The 22,137-nt window shown below is 37.2% G+C and overlaps 1 protein-coding gene across 2 annotated transcripts in view; it reads right to left on the minus strand.

Moving 5' to 3' along the window:
* Nucleotides 1-22,137, minus strand: part of CNTN4 (contactin 4) — a 998,936-nt gene that overhangs the window by 188,757 nt on the left and 788,042 nt on the right. The window contains exons 1-2 of one of the 2 annotated variants that reach the window (XM_025375523.1): nucleotides 14,074-14,155; nucleotides 13,626-13,823 (exon numbers count right to left, since the gene is read on the minus strand). Coding sequence is in view for 1 of the 2 variants with exons in the window: in XM_025375521.1 (XP_025231306.1) it covers nucleotides 13,626-13,823 (198 nt within the window). In the remaining variant the exon portion in view is untranslated. Of the gene's footprint in view, nucleotides 1-13,625; nucleotides 13,824-14,073; nucleotides 14,156-22,137 lie in introns of those variants that run through there. The other variant, XM_025375521.1, reaches the window with a different exon arrangement.

The following is a 22,137-nucleotide window of genomic DNA, read 5'->3' on the forward strand; positions in this document are numbered from 1 at the left end:
CTTTCTTTGAGCATCTGCACAAAGCTGGCCTGGTAAAGACTCAGTGCATACTAACAACAATATTCACACACAGCTGCTGAACTTGCTAACAAACAGCCCGTACAGTTGAATCATCATCCCATAAATATCAGTAGTATGACTTTGAGCGCAGTGAGCAAGTTAACACCTTTTAGTGCTGTGTATATGGCTGTATACTCTGAGAGCAGTGTTAATTAAAGAAAGAATTGCCTTGAGAGAAAGAGGTCTTTCGTCTTCCCAGGGAATCAAGACAGCCTGCACTGCAGTGTATGATGTGTTGCAGGGAGATGAGACAATAAGGTTAAAATACAAGGGCCAAGGAGGTCTTAGAAGTCATCAGGTTTTTTTCCCAGCCTCTCTCTGTCTATAAATATCACATATAAAATTGTGTTTATCTAATCCGGTCATGAAAATTACACCAAGGAGCAAATGTATGTCACACGGCCTTGTTTGAAAGAACTAAAATATCATTGGCACTGCAGAAGACGCAATGTCCCAGATCCCTGAACTGTTATCTCCATGTCCTAAAATCCTGCCTATTTAGGCCCAAACTGAACATCTGCTCTCCCAGAATCCTTTGCCTACTTACTGCCTTCCCCTCTCCTCTGTAGGCCCTACTCTCTAGCCGACAGTGGTCTTTAAATGACTCAAATTATAAAAACTTCTACCTTTGTCTGTTTCCATTGATAATTTTTTGAAAAACAAGTTTTTAAGGTATAATTTACATACTAAAAAGTTCACGAATTTTAAGTGTGCAATCCAATGGCTTTTAGCAAATTTGCTGAGTCATGCAACTATCACCACAATCTAGTTTTAGAACATTTCCATCACCCCAGTGAGATGCCTCATGCCCATTCCCAATTAATCCCCATTCCCAGTCTCAGTCCTGGGAAACCTCTAACTTCTTTCTGTCTCTATACATTTGCTTTTTTCTGAATATTTCATATAAATTAAATTGTGCAATATGCGGTCTTTTGTGCCTGGCCTCTTTCACTGAGCATAGTGTTTTCAAGATTCATCCATGTTGTAGCATGTACCAGTAGTTTGTTCCTTTTTATTGCAGAATAATATTCCACTGTATGGATATACCACATTTTCCTTCTCCATTCGCTGGTTGTATTAGTTTCCTAGAGTTGCCTTAACAAAGCATTACAGACTCAGTGGCCCTAAGCAAAATAAATTTATTCTCTTATAGTTCTAGAGGACAGAAGTCATAAATACAGGTGTTGACAGGGCCACGCTCCCTTTGAGACTCTAGGAAGAATCTTTCCTACCTTCTGGTGGTAGCTGTCAATCCTTGGCATTCATTGGCTTATAGTCACATCACTCCATCTTTGCCTCTGTTGTCACGTGACATTCTCTCTGTGTTATGTGTTTCTTCCCATTGTGTTCTTAGAAGGACACCAGTAATATTTGATTTAGGGTCCATCTTACCCTACCACGACCTTATCTTTGCTGATTACATGTATGCTGACTCTATTTCTAAGGTCACATTCAGAGGCACTGGGTGTTAGGACTTCACCATATCTATTTGAGGGACAAAATTCAACTCATAACACCAGTTGATGGGCATTTGGGTGGCTTCCACTTTTAGCTATTACCAATAATGCTTCCATGAACGTTTACATGCAAGTCTTTGTCTGGGCATATTTTCATGCCCATACAAAGTAAGAGTTATTCTCTACTACTGTCTTGCTTCCGTCATGTTACTTATCACAATTTATAATTCTCATTTATTCATGTGTTTAGTGTCTGCCTTCCATTTAGATGGCAAAACATATAACACCAAATAATGTGTCTGTCTTTTTCATAGCTGTATTCCTAACTTCCATTGCAGGCTCTTCACTTGTAGGTGTTCAGTAAGTAACTACTGACATAAAACATTTTACATATAAATTTCAGGGTACCTCTTAAATAGCAATGCTGTTTCCTATCATCTTTATAGCTAGCTAGCTAGACAGACAGACAGACAGACAGACACACACACACACACACACACACACACACACACAGCATCTCTTCTATTGTCCTCTTACCTGCTTTAGAGATAGAAATTCTTCTCATTTTTTTCTGTATCCCTCACAAATCTTAGCCCAATACAAGTAATATGTGAAAAAATGTGATGGGTAAGGATTTGTTGAAGGGAGGAAAAGATGTAGGAATGCAGTGTTTATGCTGTGATATATAATAGCCATTAAGTCAAACATATACTTCTTTCCAGGCATAGAAGTCATTTATGAAGTATAATTGTAGCTTCTAGTACAAGTTCACTAACTTAAGATCATTCTTTACTAAAATGATCTGTATACATTGTTTATCTAGTCACACAGAGTGATTTCTGAGTTGATACACAGTGATCCATATTTATGGCTATAGGAGCGTGAATAAGAGAGCCATCAGTAATAACAAATTAATCTGTATATATAGCAGTAGTACAGTACATAAAGAGAAGGGTCAGAGATAAAATGGCATCATTTCACTGCTGTTTAAAAATTTTTCATTGTATATAAAGATTGTCCTAGTATTAAAGTCATAAAAACGAGAGAAGCAATTTTCTTCAACTATATTATGAACATTGTTTTGGAACACCTGTGAACTGTTCCATTTAATTTGGTTACAACTGGCACAGGCTATGTTGTTATTTTACTATTTTTTTATTTTAACCATTTTGGCCTTTACTTTCTGCATTAAATTTAAAAGCTGTTGCCTTTTTTGTTTTTTAAGAAACGAAAGGCCCCTTAAAACAGGAGTGCATTTTTCAAGTCATTCTGCTGACCACCTGTACACTTTCGCAATTAATTGGTGCACAGCTCCTCTGGTGATTTACATAATGATTAGGCTAAAAGACTGCGAACATTGATGGAATTGCTCCAGAACCTCCTTTTCATCTTCAAACTATTAAAAAAGGTGGGAAGATGTAAAGGCCTACCCAGATCTATATAACCAAGGCAAAGTAGAAGTAAGGAACACATATAATTTAGTCTGGTTCAACCAAGATATACAACCTCAGCCATGCTCCTTTGCTATATGAAATATATGATTTGCCTATAAAGACAACTCTTGCTTTCAATTCTAAATAAAAACACCTAATATAATTTTATGCATAAAGCAAAAATGTCTTAATTCATTAAAATTCATTGCCAATGTTTTATGTTCTTTGGATTAAGAGAGATACAGTAATAGCAATGAAGGTTACAGCACTTGAAATTCCATACATCAAAGTCTTCAGAAGACAGGGGCTTAGTTGTATTAATATTCCAATAAATTAAATAAGTAAATATTCATTTGACACCAATCATAAGCCACGTGCTGTGCCTAGAAATGGGGGCACACTGTGGATAACACAGATCTGATCCTTATCATCATGACATTCATAGGCTACTCTTTTTTAGCACATGGCTTAGTAATGGGGCATATGCAGGCAATAACTAATTGTTTATTGAATAACCAAAAGAGGTGATTTCATGAGGAAGACATGGTGGGCAGTTCTTAAGTATTTTTCCTAAAGCAATGGTTCTCAAACTTTAAATCAACTGAAAGGCTTGAGTTTCTGATTTAGTGGGTTGAGATGTAGCCTATGAATTTGCAATTTTAAGAAGTCCCAGGTGATTTTGATGCTGCTGGTCTGAAGAATACACTTTGAGAACAACTTTCCCAACTATGAGCAAAAGCAAGAAGCTCCACCTAACATTAATAAACATATCCTAAGGGCTAGTCATTGGGAGAGTACTAGCAATGGAGACCCAAATTGAGGGACAAAGTCCATCCAGAGTCTGGACTCTGTAGAAGAACTTGTGGCAACTGTATCCCTTTCAAAACCTGGGTAATTATTAAAGTTGATGCTGATGTCTGTAAGAATGCAGAATTTAACAAAACAACTGGCAATTTAGAGAATATGAAAGAGAAATCAGCAACACATCGTGCTTGTTTAATTACAATTTGCAGAGCACTCTGTTGGCAGAAGGAGACCAGTTTGCAGAGTTGCGTGCCATAAGATTTTTGCCAACACCTGCCTTAGCTGGAATCTGTGCTTACTAAATTTAACTACAGAAGGGACATTTACTAACTTCCACAGAGTGGGATTTTCTACTGAAAAAAAAGGCAAAAATTGTTTTATGAAAAGTTTCCACATTGACTTTCTTGGGAAACAAGTCATATGATGTATGTATCACTAACCTAAAAATATTTGGAAATATCTGATTAGTCATACAAATTCACTTGACTGTGTTTACCATTTTGCGCTTTTGAAAAAAGGCATGTTTCCCCTTGGGTTGAAGGAGATATACAGATTCTAGTGGACTGTCCAAGTTATCTCTACCACCACCACCACCATCCAGTAGGTGAATTCCCAGAGTTTGAGGCAACAACTGTTGAGACAAGAACCTCCCCACTGCTGAAGAGGAGAGGCAAGGTATCTCAAGGTTGTACATCACCTCTTATAGTCAAGGTTTTAATGTATCCTCACAGACCTGTGAGAGATGAAAATAAATCTTATGATTTGACTTTAATCAAACCTGCACCACCTTCCTTCCTTTTCAATATTGAAAATGCAGAGATAACCTTTTCCAAGACACTGTCTCATTTACAGGCAGAGAGGCCAAATACCTCTGCCTGCACTGGACGGTCCTGGTTTTCCTGAATTCCTGAAGTAATCAGCTAATAGTTTCCAGTTTGGGCAATTAGTTATAATGTTATCTTTTAAGCCAACTTTTACCTTCCTTGAAGGAAGTACTCCTATACTTTTCCTACTAAAAAGTTATCCATGTTGTATTGAACTAAACACTATCTCTGTACATGTTGGTCCCAGTTCAAGTCTTCGGAGCCACAAATAACAAGTATTTTAATGGACCGTCTTCAGATATTTAATGATATCATTTTGTCAAGGATTAACAGAGTTTTTCTGTAAAAAGTCAGATAATAAGAATTTTATCTAGGCTTTGTGGGCTATACAGTCCTGTTACTGCTCAACTCTGCCATTGTAGCTGGAAAGCAGCCATGGCCAAAAGGTAAACAAACGGGAATGGCTGTGTGCCAATAAAACTTTATTTACAAAAATAGGTGGTGGGCCAATAAATGCTAGTTGGCTGATCCTTGGCTTAGAGGAAATGGAGACGATAGCAAAGTTTGAGAGAATCAATAGAATCAACAGACAAATTATTAGAACTACAAGAAATTTTAGCAAGCTTGCCAAATACTGAATCACAAGAATAACGGTACCTTCCATATATAGGCAACAGCTAATTAGATAATGTGATTAAAGATAAGATACAACTGCCAGGGTGTGGTACCTCACATCTGTAATCCCAGCACTTTGGGAAGCCGAGATTGGAGGATCACTTGAGATCAGAAGTTCGAGACCAGCCTGGCCAACATGGTGAGTCCCTGTCTTTACTAAAAATACAATAATTAGCCGGGTATGATAGTACATGCCTATAATCTTGGCTACTCGGGAGGCTGGGGCAGGAGAATTGCTTGAACCTGGGAGGCAGAGGTTGCAGTAAGCCAAAACTGCACCACTGCATTCCAGCCTGGGCGACAGAAGGAGACTCTATCTCAAAAAACAAACAAACAAACAAAAACAAATGGATAAGACACAACTTACTATAACAGCAAAAATGATAGAGAATCTAGGAACTAGCCAAGAATACCCAACATTTCTATAGAAAAATTATTTACAGAAACAGGCCACAGGCAAGATTGGCCCGCGGGAAAGAGTTTGCCGATTCCTATTTAAAGCAAATAATGTGCCCACTGCCTGGAATTATTTATTTTCTCTTAGATTGTCTGACTCTTCATGGAAGCCTGGGGTGATTCTCAAGATCAGGCCAGTTTTCTTCACCTTTAAGCTGTGATTATACACCTGATTCCACTGTACCCTTCACTGCTCCATGGTAGTGCTTACCAAAATTGAAACTTAAGTGAATATGCTTTAATTCTCTACTCTCCCCTGAGTATGGCCCCACTCCTGCCTCTAACTGCAATTAGGCTTCTCAGCCAGGCTATAATCCACGAGGGCAGAGAAAGACTTTTGCATCTCTAGAGCCAAGTAGAGAACAGATACTGAATGAGGATTTGTTGGTTAAATGCATGATCAAAAGAATGCCCCAAGTCAACTCAATTCTAGGTTAAACACTTCTTCCCTCTTTCATTTTAAGTCCCTCTATAAATGTATTATTCAGAACTCAATTCAATAATTCCAATAAAGAATGAAACTTTAGACCCTTCATTAACTTGGAATTCTCTAATTCCCATGGGCTGAAATCATGTCTTTTCATTTCACAGTGTGCCACACACAATGAGCACTTAACAGATGCTTCCTAACTGAGTAGCCAAATGGCCATCCAAGACCTTTAGCCCCCATGGACCTGAAATGGAATCGGCTATGCTAGAGGTCTAAAGCTGACTGCCAAGTTCCTAAGCTTGTCAAACCTTCAACACATCCAGAGCCATTAAGACGTTATTAAATCAGATTAGCAATGGCAGTTTAGCAAAATATCTCACATTCTTTAGTCATTTAGATGTTCTCCTCATAAAATATGTTTTACGCCCACAGATCCTCAACTGCGATGTTGTTAGAGAATTAAAAACAAGACATGATTGCTGTGACAAAACCATACAAAGGTTGCAATTAGAAGTGAGAGTAAAATAAAGCAGTGTTTTGGTATAAACTCTAGATCTTAAATAATATAAAATTATGTCTAAGTGGAAGGCATATCTCTACCTGTTGCCTGTCTAAATGCCAGGTCATCAATAAAGGGTTGCAGATCACATCTCCAATCTAGAAGAGATCTCCTAAATGACTGGGTTCAAAAACCCACTAGGTTAATTAAGTGGCCTGCAAATAAAGCTGTCTTTTCATGAAGAAAAATAGTGGTTGTTGATGCCCAGTTGAGGATCTAATGTAGCATGGAGCAATATTAGGAAAGTTTACAGTTACCAGTTGTCAGGATCATAATGGAGGATGCATGATGCTGCAATAATAATATTTCAGAATCTTTGAGTTTTCTCATTTCTATTTTAAAAGTCTTCTTTGGTCTTAAAATTTTAAGTTTGTGGGGAATGTTGTCTTCTGAGCCACTAGGAGGTGTAATGGTCACTGAGGTGAAGGCTCACAAAATGGCATGCTGTGGCCTGAAAGACTGAATGCACCTAGTTTTCTGCAGGGATCAGTTGTCAGCATTGGTAAGAAATCTGATCCAATGAACAGCATCTGTCTGTTAAACCTGATATTATCTGATCTGGGCAAATGTTGAGATTGGAGTTAAGAAGGCTAGAAAGTTGTGACTGGAATCCTTGAAGACAACAAGAAGAAACTTTAGATAGAACTTATTATAAATCACCTTTTTTTTTTATAGCTGAGAAGACTAAGGACCAAAGAAATGGTATGATTTGTCTTATGAGAGCCGCGGGTACGTCTGGGACTATACCCCAGAATCCCTTTACTTTCCCTCTTGACTTTTAGTCCTGGACATGACTAAAAGTCATGAAACTGAAGGATGCTGAGGTCATCATTTCGGCTTTTTCCTACTGGGTGGAAGTTTGATTTAAGATGAGAAGATTAAATACTTCAAAGTTGCTGTTATTCACTGTTTTCATGGCTAAATTAGGCTGTGGAAAATGAGTGAGGACTTGGGAAAACATGGTCAGTTATTTCAGTTATATTTGAGAATATATATAAACATTTTAAACATTTAATTTTATATTGAAGTATAATAAACATTTAAAAAAGTTAACTTTACATTTTAACCTCCAAAGACAATATATCTGGTTTGTATATGCATACCTATATCCAAAATGTATATGCTTAACAATCTATGTAAATATAGAAATGCAGGAGAGAAAGGGAAAGAGAGAGAGAGAGTACAGAGAAAGAGGGAGTTTGAAACTCTAGGATACGATAATCTTATTGTTCCTTGTTTTGTAGCATCTCTTCTATGTGGAGTTCCAATTAGGGTTAATATTCAAAAATATTTAACAATCACTGTGCAATGCATGGACCTATCAGACAGACACATTTATCTTTGTTCTAATAAGCAAAAAACATTTATCTTTGTTCTAATAAGCAAAAAAAATTTTTTTTAAAACCTACCAAACCAGTCCCCAACCAGTCTCCAGAAAAACAGAAAAAAAAGGCAAAGGCTAAACAATGATTTTTCATGCTAAATTATGTACCTGTGTATGTAATGTAATGTGCATAAACAGTGTAACAGACATTATCTCATTTTCTCAAGACTGTCCTAATCTCTGCGAATTCTTTTCATGTTAAGCTATTTTCGAGAGAGCCATATAAGTGGCTAAAGACAGAAATAAAAAAGCCAATATGATTATCATCGAAGACTACTATTTCTCTAGTACTTATGCTATATGAGCTGTCTGTTACCTTTGTTTGTGGAAATTTAGGGATAACTCTTTGAGATCTGTGCAGGAAGCATATAACATAGCAGGCTCAGCACTATTTATAACCAAGAGCTGGGCTAAAAAGGATCAATGGACTACTTTAGTACCTGTAGTAATAATAACCATGATATACTCTTCCCAATTATAATTTTTCCCTCTCATGATTTCTAAGCAACAGGTGTACCTTCCCGAATCAGTTATCTTCTCAAAGCAGATTTTAAAATATCTGGATAAATAAATATAAACTCTGATAAAATTTTTTCTCACATATGTCTAACAACTCATATTTTTATGTGTCCCAGAAGTGAATACTGCAAAATAACAGTCATTTGAAATAATTCTCACTATAAAATTCTCAAAAATGATGAGGCAAAAGAAATGAAGCAAATGTATCAATCTAGAGCCCAAACAGCCTTTTCTGAACCTCAGTGAAATAGTATGATGGCCAAGGACCAGGAATCTGTCCTGACACCACTTTTCTTATCTGAATTCTCTGGTCTTCAGTTCCCTTGTTTCTCAAAAAATAAAGATATAAAACTGGGTGATCTCTAAGTGCCTATTAGGTCCAATAATCGGGGTATAACCCCTTTATCAAACAATGTTCTAAAAATTTGAAAACTCTATGTTTTAGAAAAGTGAGAAAAATAATGACAAGCAAAAAGAAAAAAAAAAATCAAACTTTACCACTAAAAGTTAAACACTTTAGAGTTTAACATCATTTGTCACTTTGGAGAGTATTATTCCACCTTTCTCTGTCACTATACACTCTTTTAAAAAAGAATAATAATAAGGTCTATACACTATTGTAATCTGTCTTTTAAAAATATAATTTGTTGATCATATTCTAGGTAAGAAAGTTATTGATGGTATACTTCTGTCACTGTTCAAAGCACTTTCAATTACAACATACAAAATAACTATCTGAGGTAGATGCTGTTACCCTTATCTCACTGATGAGAAACCAAGTACAATGAGGTTAAACTGACACATCCAAAGCCGCATGGCTAATAAACGGTGAGGCTGAACTCTGCCTGGACTACTTGGCTCCAGGATCCTCATGGCTTGTGTCCTTACCTCCTGGCCCCACATTGGAGCCATCATTTGAGATGTAGGAAGGAGTGAGCCATGTGAAGAGCCGGGGAAAAGCAAACAGGGAGCCCCAGGGTTTTGCAGGACTGGGGTGAGTGGCAAATGGTCAGTGAACAGACATGGAACTCATCACACCTCGTTTGTATCAGGAACTGAGCCAAGGTTCACTATTCACCTTTTATGACTCACCATGGCCTCTTGGGCTACAAATAAGGAATCATAGTCTAGACTGTTTAGCTGAAATGCCCAGGAAACAAGCTGAATATTGGGGAAATACAGTTATCCTGGCTACATGTGCTCTTAGCAAGGGAAATGACAAGTCTAGCATTAGTTCAGCTCAGGCTTCAAACTCCTTTGCCTTACTCTTTTTTTTTTTTTTTTTTTCCTTTTCTGAGGCAGGCAGAGGATGTGAAATTTTGAGTGTGCTTCAATGATCAAAATGATTGTAAAAATTCTATACTCGCCTTGCACTTATCAGTCTAATACACAGTCACCAAATCCCAGATCTTGAAGAGAGAGAATTTCATTGATTTTACTGTCACAGAATAGATTTTAACAAGAATGTCTTCTTTATTTTGCAGTCTCTCCTTGATTTATATTTCCCTTTTTCTCTCACCTTCAGAAAACAGCTAATTAAATAACCTATTTTCTGCTTAGTAACACAGTTTGAGTGTCCATTTTATGTACTCCAGTGTTAATGGAAAAGACATGAATTTTCACCATGCAATGCTCATGGAAATTAAGAATGAGTGGGCATTAATGGCTGAAGAATGAGATCCTTAGTCTGCTAACTTTGTGATAAAATATTTTAATACAAAATATTTGTCATCTCTATGAAGATATACCAGACAAATCAAGACAAATCTAAAAGCCAGGGAAAAGGCAGAGTTGTTGCCAGTTTTAAGTGTACATGATGATTCTGGAGTGCTCTTGCTCCTGAATGTTTATTTCTTATTTTTTGAAGAGGCAGTTCTGTGTGACGTCTGTCCCTGGCTATGTCACAGTATATCAAAGTCAATATGTAATTACATCTGTGACTTGATAGACCAAAACAGATAATACCACTGAACAGATATTCTGGCATAAGTGCATTTGAGTAGAAGCCAGAGGGGCTGTATTTTTAAGCGATTTCTTACAAAATGCCACTGGAGCATATCTTTTGAAAGTTTCTTCATCTGTCAGTCTGGAGAGATAGCACTGATAGCTTTTGACAGAGCTAGTACCTTACCTACTTTTCTCTGTAAGCTGATAAGAATTTTCCGTTTTATTTAATATAATGTAGCTCAATCCAACATATTAATTTAACATTTGCCATGTGGCAAGCACTGTGCTGAAGCGCAGTATAAAGTCAAATGAAAATGATGATCTTTCCTTGATCATAATGTGAGCGAGGTAGGGAAGGCAAGCCGACATATTTGAATATACCAGATGAATGTTATGATAGAAAGATGGCCAAAAAAGCACAAAACAAATAATTCTTCCCATTGCCAAGGGAGAAGTTATGTATTTGGTTTTACAAATAATGCTTAAAATAGTATTCTTGATTTTTCCCTTGCAAACCTGTGTAGTAAAACCATTTCAGTAAAGGGCATTCCCATACACTCAACTGCTATGTCAGAAACCTATGTGTCATCCTTGATTTTCTCTTCCACTATCTCCCACATTTAAGGAATGAGCAGGTTCTGTCAGCTTTACCAGCAAACTATATCCTGAATCCATTTCTCTCCTTCTCTGCTGTTACTCCCTAGTTTAACCCGCCATCATTTCCCAACTGAATTAATTGCAGTAGTATTCTGATTGGATTTCCAGTTTTCGCTCTTGTTTTCTGAAAGTCCATTTTCCACATAGCAGCTAAGCAATCTTCTTAAAAACATAAATCACTCTTTTGCATACAATTCTCTAATGGCTTCTCACTGCACAGGAACTAAAATCTGGTAATTTCTCTATGGCCTCCATGTTCTGGTCCCTGACTCTCTTTTAACCTTAATTCTATCCACCTTCCACCCTGCTCAGTATGCTCCAACCACGCACCATTCTTCATGTTCCCTGAACATGCTGAGTGCTTTTTTTCAGGCCTCAGGGTCTTTGCATGATGTTAACTCAGCCTGGAAAGCTCTGCCCTCTGATCTTAAGAGGCCTGGTTTCTTGTTATTTCAGGTCTCAGCTCATGTGTCCCTTCCTTAGAAAGGCTTTCCATGGCTGTCTAAAGTAGACACCCACTGTGCCCCCTCTCCACACCACAGAGCTGTCATTTTATCATACTGGTTTACTGCTATCCAAAATAATAGGATTTTGGTTTTGTTTATGTTTGTTTGTTTCTTTGTGTCTGCATCCCCCAGGAGAATGCAAGTGCCTCCTGTTCACCAGCACTCAGCATAGTGGCTGTCACACAGCAAGCTCTAAATAAATGTATGTTAAATGGATGAATAAATGAATGGTTAAAATCTAAATTATTTGCTTGAAAATTCCACATATAGTCTATGTAGTAAGGATGCTCGGCCCCTCTCTTCAGAGCTGCTCAGTCTGTAAATACTATGTTCTGGAAGGTTCAGGTTCAGAGACTCACTTAGGCACAAAGTTCAGTGACAAAACAGAGGAAAAGAGTAACAAACTTGGGGAACAGAAATCTGAGTTCTACATTTGTCAAGTTTTTCTTATACAAATTCAAATAAGAGTTGTTATAGTATAATGCAAGGAAGCACTGTGAGGGTTTAAGATATCAGGCTCTGGAGTCAGTTAAGACATGGGTGCTGGGTGGAAATCTTGGAGCCATTAATTTTTAATGAATGTGGCTGAGCCCCTGTTTCCCCACCTGAAAAGAGAATGTTTATCATATAATTGCTTGAGATTTAAATGAGATAATTCACACACAGTTCTGTGCACAGTGACTAGGCACATATTAAATGTCAAATAGATGTTTGCTATTAATGTTTTTGGCTGATAGTATCCTCACTCGTGTGATGTCTAGTCATTACTGTTCATAATGGAAGATCTGAATGTGTACTGGACAGTAAAAGGATTTTAAATGAATAGAAACCTGAACATGTCTACTATGACTGCTTAAATCATGATATCAGCCCTTGTTGAAGGGCTTAATTATGTCTTTGTTTGAATTTATTCAACAAATATTTATTGAGAATCTTCGATGTACCAGGCGCTAAACCAGGTGCAGCAGAGGTGGCTGTGACTAAGGTACTACATGTGCTTTAAAAAAGACAAATTGCTAGTAAGACAGACAGTGAAGCACACAGACAATTGTGATGCAGAATTATGAGATCTTGGAGGGTATGGTCGTAGACTCGATATAGAAGGTACCTGACACAGCATGGTTGGGTGGCAGCGTGGGCAAGCAGAGATGGTTTCCTGGAAACAGTGATATCTTTGAAGAAACTGGAAGAACCAGTATCAGTTATCCAAGGGAGAAGCTGAGAGGAGAGGACTAAGGAAAGGAGGAGCATTTCAAGAAGAGGGAACAGCATATATAAAAACCCGTGGTGGGAAAGGGCATGGTACTCCTAGAGTTTGGCATACACGGCTGTCTTTACAAAGTACACGGTGATTTTTACTACACATTGTTAAGTCATTTAGGTAATTAAGAATATATGAATTTCATATATTTTGTTGAAATATTCTAATACTGTGGGGAATTAAAACTTCTGTCTCAAATAAGCCTTGTTATGTCTACATTTCACTGTGGTGGGAACTATGTGTTCAGTATTGTAAATCCAGAGGTTATTTGGACAATTGGACACAGAATACTAAATTACATATAATTGATTAATGAGCTAATTGTTCAATCTTTCACTTCATTCTGACTGTGTATACAGTTTAAGTGGGAGAGAAACAAGAAACACCTTCCTTTGTTATTTATATTCACTTAAATCCTCATTCTATTCCTGTTGAGATTAGCAATTAGATTTCTAATTAGTTTTCCAAAATGGATTCATGGGTTTATCTCTTACACAAGTGGAGAAAATATGGGTACCAAATATAGGCAGCATTAAACTTTTCTTACATTTAATTTAGACAATAAAGCTTTGTGAGCCAATAACATAACATACCTTCACATTCATCCTGTGATTGCAAAAAACAAAAGTAACAAAATTACTTAGAAAACTCACCATCATTTCTCAATATTAGTGGTGTAGGTGGCCCCAGGACCTTGTGGTTTGTCACAGTATTGGTAACCACACAGGTATAATTCCCAACATCTGATTTTTCTACTTTGGCAATATACAGATTCCCAGTCTCTTGAGAAACAAAGCGGCGATTATCCTGATAGGAAGGATATTCATTGAAGATCCAGGCATAACTCAACTCTGAAAGTAAAAAAATCTTCATTACAAATATGTCTTTTGGCCCTGGAACTCTACTGTTTTCATGAAAGAAATGATCAGGTTAAAAATTTATATACTGTTGCCCAATGACTCTTTTTCAGCCTACTAAATATAGATAGGAAGTAATCACAGTTCCCTATGGCATTTTACCAGCCTTTCTACTATCAGTCAATAAGGTTTCATTTCCAGAGAAGTAAAAGATCCACTGATAGCTGATTAAGTGATGTCCAACCTCTTTAAGTCAAGGGCTAAGCATTTATAGTTTGCTAATCATGTGTCAGGCACTATGCAACATGTATTGAGTAATGCTCAAATTACAGACCCAGGGTGTCTATAATCTTGATATAGTAATGCTGGAAGCCACCCTGGAAACTATTTAGTTCATTTATTTTGTTTTATAGATAGTAATCGTTATATTACATCATAATGCCCCATACTTGCATAGTACTTTATGCTTTCCAATATATTTGATAGTTTTATTTCCATTAACTGAGAAACTAGCACCTAGGAACAGAGTAACTTATTCAAATTCTTAGCTCTAGTTAGAAACAGAATAATTCCTGAGTCTCAGTGCAGTCTTCTTCCAATGCCTCCTGCTATCAACTCAAATTCTTTCTTCTCACTTGTGAGGTTGAATACTTTTCCATCATTTTAGTAAGAGAGCAGTTTAATACTGTGGCAAATACTCATTAAGTACACACTGACTGACTAGTTGACTGATTCCACAAATATACATCGTATTAAAAAAAATTAGATCCATGAGGGCGTGGATATGAAACAGTGATACAAGAGCAACATTTTCACAGACACTTATCCCATAATATCAGTGGGATGAATTTAATAGGCAGTTGTATCTGAAAACATTCCTTTGAAAGTTCCAATTTTTATAAGAATTAGGTAAATGTTTTATGAAGGACCACATGATCCCATGCTTTCCATTTCAGAGAAGACCGCTAAATGACAGTGAGTTTAAATGATTTGCTGCAGTGAACTATCGTGCTCCAAGGAAATCAAACTCCTTCAGCTCCAGGCATTCCATGATTCCTCTCTTTAAAGTGTAATTTCCAGATTTGTCCAAAGCTAGAGAAGTGATATACTAGCTACTGGCACTGATTAGCCAACATGTCCCACTTTATCTTCAAAAATTACTTTGTTGAGGGGAGGGTGAGGGAACAACTAAATGCAATGGGGCCTCTGGTTTCAGAACTAGTTGGCTGAGTTCTTATATGTCACTTTTTCATATGATCGTAAGCTAAAGCCTAAATGTATAAAGTGTCCTTGGAAAATAGCAGAAAGGTCACTTCAGCTTTGTAGAGAGAACGCTAATTACTGTAAAAGTCATTTTTTGTACTGTAATCCTTCAATGTGTCCCAATTGTACTTGACCTCAACAACTGAATGTGCAACAGGAAGCATATTCTGCCTTAATAATCCACTGTTTACACACAAAGGAAGGGTCATGCAGATTGTTTTCCCTTTATCACTGGATTATAACGTTTCCACATGTATTATTTTAGAAAGATATAATTATGTTTATATGAGAATGGCTAATCATTTTATTTACGAATGTGCATGTAATTATAAGTAACCCCATGCTGATGTCAAGAGGATACTCAGTGTAAATACGCAAGTGCTTTCCAGAAAGCTGGTTACTTCCTCAAGAAACAAAAATCTAGGGGAGGAAAAGCCCCTATAATACATTGTGAAGAAGTACTATCCTGTATGGTAGGCTTTTAACAAACAGCATAGCAATGCACTCCTTACGTACTCAATAGGTGAGTTTCAAGCAAACCTAGTCATCTCTCAGCACCTCAACTTTCTCCTATGCAAAATGAGAAGATTTCCTATCTCCTAATTATTTATAAGAGAGTTTTAAGTATAAATTAGCACCTCCAAAGTCACATGATGGAAGTTAGAATGTAATTTACCAGCACAATATTAATCAACCCACATTTCTCCAAGAAGAGTTGAAAGCAAATACAGGAAACTACTTTTTTTTTTTTTTTTTTTTTTTGAGATGGGGTTTTGCTCTTTGTTGCCCAGGCTGGAGTGCAGTGGCATGATCTTGGCTCACTGCAACCTCTGCCTCCTGCGTTCAAGCAATTCTCCTGTCTCAGCCTCCTGAGAAGCTGGGACTACAGGTGCCCACCACGACACCTGGCTAATTTTCGTATTTTTAGTAGAGATAGGGTTCCACCATGTTGGCCAGGCTGGTCTCGAACTCCTGACCTCAGGTGATCCGCCTGCCTGGGCCTCCCAAAGTGCTGGGATTACAGGTGTGAGCCACCGCACCTGGCCAGGAAATGATTTTTTTTTTTTCCCTGCAATATTTTTCAGAACTCTCAGTAGCGGCTACTGGCTGCAAGGCTCTCTGAATTCTGCAGGAGACTCATTTAGCAACTAGAAAGTCGATATTGGGAAAATGGCATCTGCTTCATTATTTTTCTAATTGGAGAGGAACAACAACAACAACAACAAAGTAAGACTAAAGTTCAAATCTGTGTTACATAAGGGAAGCCATTTAAACTTCATTTTCAGTTTCTTGGTCCATAAAATGAGGACAATTTAAAATGTGATGCAGGTACGTGGTGAGGATCTGATTATGTGAAAGCACTTTGAACTCTGTAAAGGGCTGTACAGATGTTATTATTGGTGTTGCACTTCACCAGGTTAATCATTATAGAAGTAAAACTTTTTTATTCAATTAACATGCGGTTTGATCTAATTAAAAATAAGTTGATTCCTTTGGCTTCCCTGTTTATGTGACTTAAGTAACTTAGTGAGAGATGCAAACACCCAGAAGTGCCTTGTGCAGCATTTCCTAAACAGTGGTCTTTGATGATTAATTCTTTGTTTTCTACCCCCACATCCCTAAAACTCAAAGGGTTACATGATCAAATTACTTTGAGAAGTACTGGATAAACAAAATAAAATGGAGTTTTAACTTTTTTCTTTCAGGACTGGCAAGAGATTTTGACATGCCAATGTCCTTGAAACTCCTTAGAGAGTGTTTAAGCATCCAAACTTATTTGCTCATGGAATTACCACCACCACAACCACCTAACCCCCCTAGCTCAAAAAACCTAGTTTGGGAAACGCTGTACCAATTAGTTCAATTCAAAAAACAATAAGTAGAATATAAGGATTATTAACTGTATTACTTCAGTTTCTGCAAAATCATTAACATTAAATAGAACAACAAACAACAACAAAATGTTGAATTAAAGTTGTAATGTTTCCCCAATTGTAATGACAATATAGCAGTGTAACCATTTCTTATGCTGAAATAAAAAAAGAAGAAACCATAGTTGCCGAGAAGAACCTCAAACAGAAGATGCTAAGGAACCTAATCAACATGGTTCAACGTCTGACGTTTGTAAAGACTGTGGAGTCCTGTCCTGAAGTGGAAAGGTCAGCAGAAAAGTCTTGGCTGGTGTACTGGTGAGAACATGTTGGGCTAAGCACTAAGCTCCTAAAACAGGGGAAATCTCTCACTAAGACATTAACTTAGTTCTTTTCTCAATCAAATATCACCACCTGGAATATTGTAGTTTCACTTGTTTATGTCTTCAGGGCAATCAGGAAGGAGCAGGAGGAATATAATGTAATGAGAATGTAGACATCAAAGCAGGCAAAAAGTGTAGTAAAACTAAAACATACGCAACGAATTGCTTGTCCTATTTCTTCATTTAAAAGATAAGAAAATTCTGAGGTCTAGAAAGGGTAAGGTTGGAGCACCAAAAAGGGGTGAGGCAGACTATAACCTACTCGTTCTAGCTTAACTCTCATCCCAGTGTACCATCTAGGAAAAAGTAAGCGCTCTTGACATTTGAAACCAAGATCTGGTATTATTCTATCGCTCAAAAGACAATTGAGATTTCCCTTAAGAACCAAAACCTATTTTTATCAGAGCAAAACAGTAATCCATTGGGTTACATGAAACGCTATCAACAATCTGAAAAATAAAGCCAAGTAAATAAAACAAAATAAACTTTTATGTGCTACAACTCGCAAAAGTGTATCCCACTCAGTTTGATTTCCTTAGGGACTTTCATGCAATATTTATACTTACTCAAACTTGACAGATTTCTTTTGATAAGTTTTCACACACTAATTGCTCTGGAAGTGACAGACAGTTTCTGTCCCATTGGCAATTTGTAACAACTGAGTAAACAGATACTTGGAATGCAATATATTAAATAGATTGTGAAACTTCTGGTGCTCAATTGAAAAATACTGAGGCTAGTTGTATTGTGATACTCATTAAAGAAGAAAGGCCTAGCAATGGTTTTTTTGGTTTGCAGCATCCAAATCTATTGGAAATGAACTCTGAAGCTCTCTTAATTGGTTCTTTTTTTTCTGTATCTCTAAGCCAACAACAAATGATGTATGATTGTTATTTTTAAAAGAAGACACCAATCAAGCAATTTTCAAATCCAGGTACTCACTGAACAAATTACCCAAATGATCAATCAGAATTCTCTGGATGGTTGCTCTTTAATTGTTCTTGACACCAATTTATTTCTAGAGCTATATTATGCTTCATTATGTTCTGAGTCATATCCCAGTAGTGGCAAAGATGTCAGTTTTCAAAGATGCCTTTCTTAACCTCAAAGTTTTAAACCTGAAAGGCTCTTCGTCCAACTTTTTCAATTTTACATACCAGGAAACTGAAGTCTAGAGAAACTGTATGAGTGGATCATGATTACACATTTGACAAGTGGCAGGGATGGGACTGTGGGGTAGCCCTAGTATTCAGAAGAGCTGGTTCTGTTAGGAAGCCGTATGTTCCTCTAAAAATGTATTTTGGAGCCAGAAGAAATCAGTTTTCCTTATCTATAAATTGAGGGAGTGGGATTACATGATGTCTCAGTCTCTTTCATCCTTCCATACATTCTATATGTATATCATCAAATCCAACATGCTCATTTGACAAATAAGGAAAGAAAGATCCAAGGAAGCCCAGTAACTTGCTAGGAATCACATGGGTAGTTACTGGGAAGGTCAAGAACTAGAACACACACGTGCACACACACACACTCTCTCTCTTACTTACTTGATTTAAGCTGTGTTCTATTTTGTAGAAAGAAGATATTAGTGTTAAGTCAGGAGACATGGATGGTAGTCTTTGCATTATAACACATTTTGGCTTTAATAAATTATTTTAACATCATGATAGAGTCTCCTTACCTTTAGATAGTTTTATCAATATGTATCCTGCTTTTTACACAGTGTTTGTGAGGTTGAATTTAAACGGATATATAATTCTAAGAAAGTAGATGTGAAAAGTGTATTTTAACTGATCTTCTACAAATGAAATGGGTAAAACGAATGTATTCATTGGTTCATTTGTTGGTCAAATATTTACAAAGCATCAGTTGTTTGCAAAAAGCACTGAGCTCAGTGCTGAGATGGAGAGCTGTGCTGGCAAGTGCTGGAGAGCAGTTACAAAGACCGAGTTGGAATCAGTTAGTGTGCTGAGCAAAGGGAAAAATGGCATAAGTCCATGGAAAGATCTCTGGAATTGGTGTCAAGAGACATGAATTGAGTCTTGGCTTTGGTACTTAATCAGCTGGAAAGTAATTTCTATTCCTCAGTTTTCTCATCTGAAAAATAGGATAATTAAAAGAATACCTTCCCTGCCTATACCAAGAGTTACACTGATCACCAAACATATTAATGTAAATTCTTAGAGAGTTTCTTGTGGTACTTTTTTCGACAAAAAATATCTTCTTGTAAATGGATTGATATCTTGTCTTTCTCTGCCCTTTGTGAAAGAAAAATGTTATAAATTGCGAGCAACCCAAAAAATTCCCTAAGTAAGAATTGTACCAGGAACTGCAAGAACTAAATAGCATTGATGATTGTGCACAATAAACAGGTAGCAGGAGAAGGCAAGAGTGTTTGGTTTCAGAGAAAACCAAAACCACACATGTCATATGAAAGATCTATGAGCTCTCTCAAGAAGAGAGTGACCAGTAGACTTTGGATTCTGAGAGAGGGAGCTTCTGGATGACATTTCTAATTATACTAAGACACAAAATGATAAATATAAAGTCATATGTGAGCTGTCATCCAGTGAACAATGCTTTGGGAAACAAGAGTGGAGGGGCAGTGTCTGACATGAGCTGAGATCTGAAGGTGTAGAAATGGGAGAGATACTGTACCTCTATTAATTAGAAGACAGACTAATGAATATTTAAACCTATAATGATGGTAATGACCCTTTGCAGCGTTGAAATCATGACTGTAGCTGTCAGGACCTCTATTACAAATACTCTGTGGTCCAGAGAACTTTGTTTAGACAGGTCCCAAGCAATGAGCAGGACCATCCAGGGTCCAGACACTGTTTTCATTTTTTATTAGTGCTGAGTAGAGCAGGGATGACAGATAAGTGTCACTTGGACCACCAGTCACCACTCCTACACCCATGGCTGACATTTATAATTGACTCTGCCAGACACAGACTGAGAATCATTCTCAATACAGTGTTTCAGGCAATTACCTCCAATCAATTTGTGTTGGCACATAAAGTGAAAGCTTTTCACCGTCTTTGCAGTGCTGATTTTGGAGAAATGAAATGGTGCCCATATGAGGCAAGGATTAGATAAGGCCTAGTACTAAATCTCATCCAACCTTGTGCCAGGTATTTCTAAAAATAAGCCTTCCAGCTAAGAGACTACTCGCTTTGTTCAAGATAGTTTTAGTACATGCTATTTACTCGTTCAGATGTGGCAGTGGAGGTGTGGAAAAGCAAGATGGCAAAAGGTGCATTCTCTGGTCAGGTATACAGTTCTTGAATATGTTCGAGTATGACTTACAATATCTCCCTCTTACATGTAACTTCTTATTTTCTTGCCTCTATTTTTTGGGGGGGTAAATTGGGCATTTTTCTAGGGTGTAGATTTTCTTTAAGAAATTGTGGGTGGAAGTTATGGAATTTAACTGGAAAGTAATTTAACTCATTGTTTAGGCAATAAGCCAAAAATGAGTATATGACAAAATAGGACATACAACTTATATGATTTTTAAAGGTAAATGGAAAGGCTTCAACAAAATCTTGTACTTGCAGTCAATGGCTTCAGCATATAACTCTGCATTCCCTGTCTCTCCTCTGCTCTCAGAACTGTATCAGTGAGAAGTCTGAGAAATATTGCCTAGATCTGGAGTCAGTAAACTCTGTATCCGCCAAGGAAGAAGTCATTTTTAAAAAAAACCAGGAAAGCATCCTTTTTGTTAGCATGTTCCGACTGGAGTGGAGGCTGGAAAGTGACAGTGCACAGAACAGACCTTGAGACTGACAAGTGGATGTGTCTTTTATAGTTTCCTTATGTTATGAATCTGAAAATCCAAAGGCAATGAAATGTTGAAGAGATATCTGCACTCTCATGTTTACTGTAGCACCAGTCACAATAGCCAAGATACGGAATCAACCTAAGTGTCCATCAATGGATGAATGAATGAAGAAAATGTGATACATATACACAATGGAATAGTATCTAGCCATAAAAATAATAAAATCCTGTTATTTGCAACAACATGGTTGAACCTGGAGGACATTATGCAAAGCAAAATAAGCCAGGCACAGAAAGACAAACAGTGCTCATATATGGAATCACAAAACGTTGAACACATAAAAACAGAGAGTAGGATTGTGATTACCAGAAGCTGGGGAGCAGGGAGGTTGGAGGAATGTTGGTTAAAGAATAAATAATTTCACTTAGACAGAAGGAATAAGTTCAAGAGAGCTCTTGTGCAACATGGTGAGTATAGTTAGTAACAATGTATTCTATTCTTGAAAATTGCTGAGAGTAAATTTTCAAAGTTCTTGCCATAGAAAAAAATGGTATGTGAGGTAATGAATATGTTAATGAGCTTGATTTAGCCACTCCATAATGTATACATATTTTAAAATGTTGTATGCCATAAATATATACAATGTTTATTTGTCAATTAAAAATAAATAAAAAACTCAAAAAATAAATTAAAAACTCAAAATCAAATACATATCTTGATACTGGGCTTTTCTTGTTTTCTTTTTCTTTTCTCTTTTTTTTTTTTTTTTTTGAGACTGAGTCTGGCTCTGTCGCCCAGGCTGGAGTGCTGTGGCCGGATCTCAGCTCACTGCAAGCTCCGCCTCCCGGGTTCACGCCATTCTCCTGCCTCAGCCTCCCGAGTAGCTGGGACCACAGGCGCCCGCCGCTTCGCCCGGCTAGTTTTTTGTATTTTTTAGTAGAGACGGGGTTTCACCGTGTTAGCCAGGATGGTCTCGATCTCCTGACCTCGTGATCCGCCCA

Source organism: Theropithecus gelada, chromosome 2 (assembly GCF_003255815.1).
Source record: "Theropithecus gelada isolate Dixy chromosome 2, Tgel_1.0, whole genome shotgun sequence".
Taxonomy (NCBI): Eukaryota; Metazoa; Chordata; class Mammalia; order Primates; family Cercopithecidae; genus Theropithecus; species Theropithecus gelada.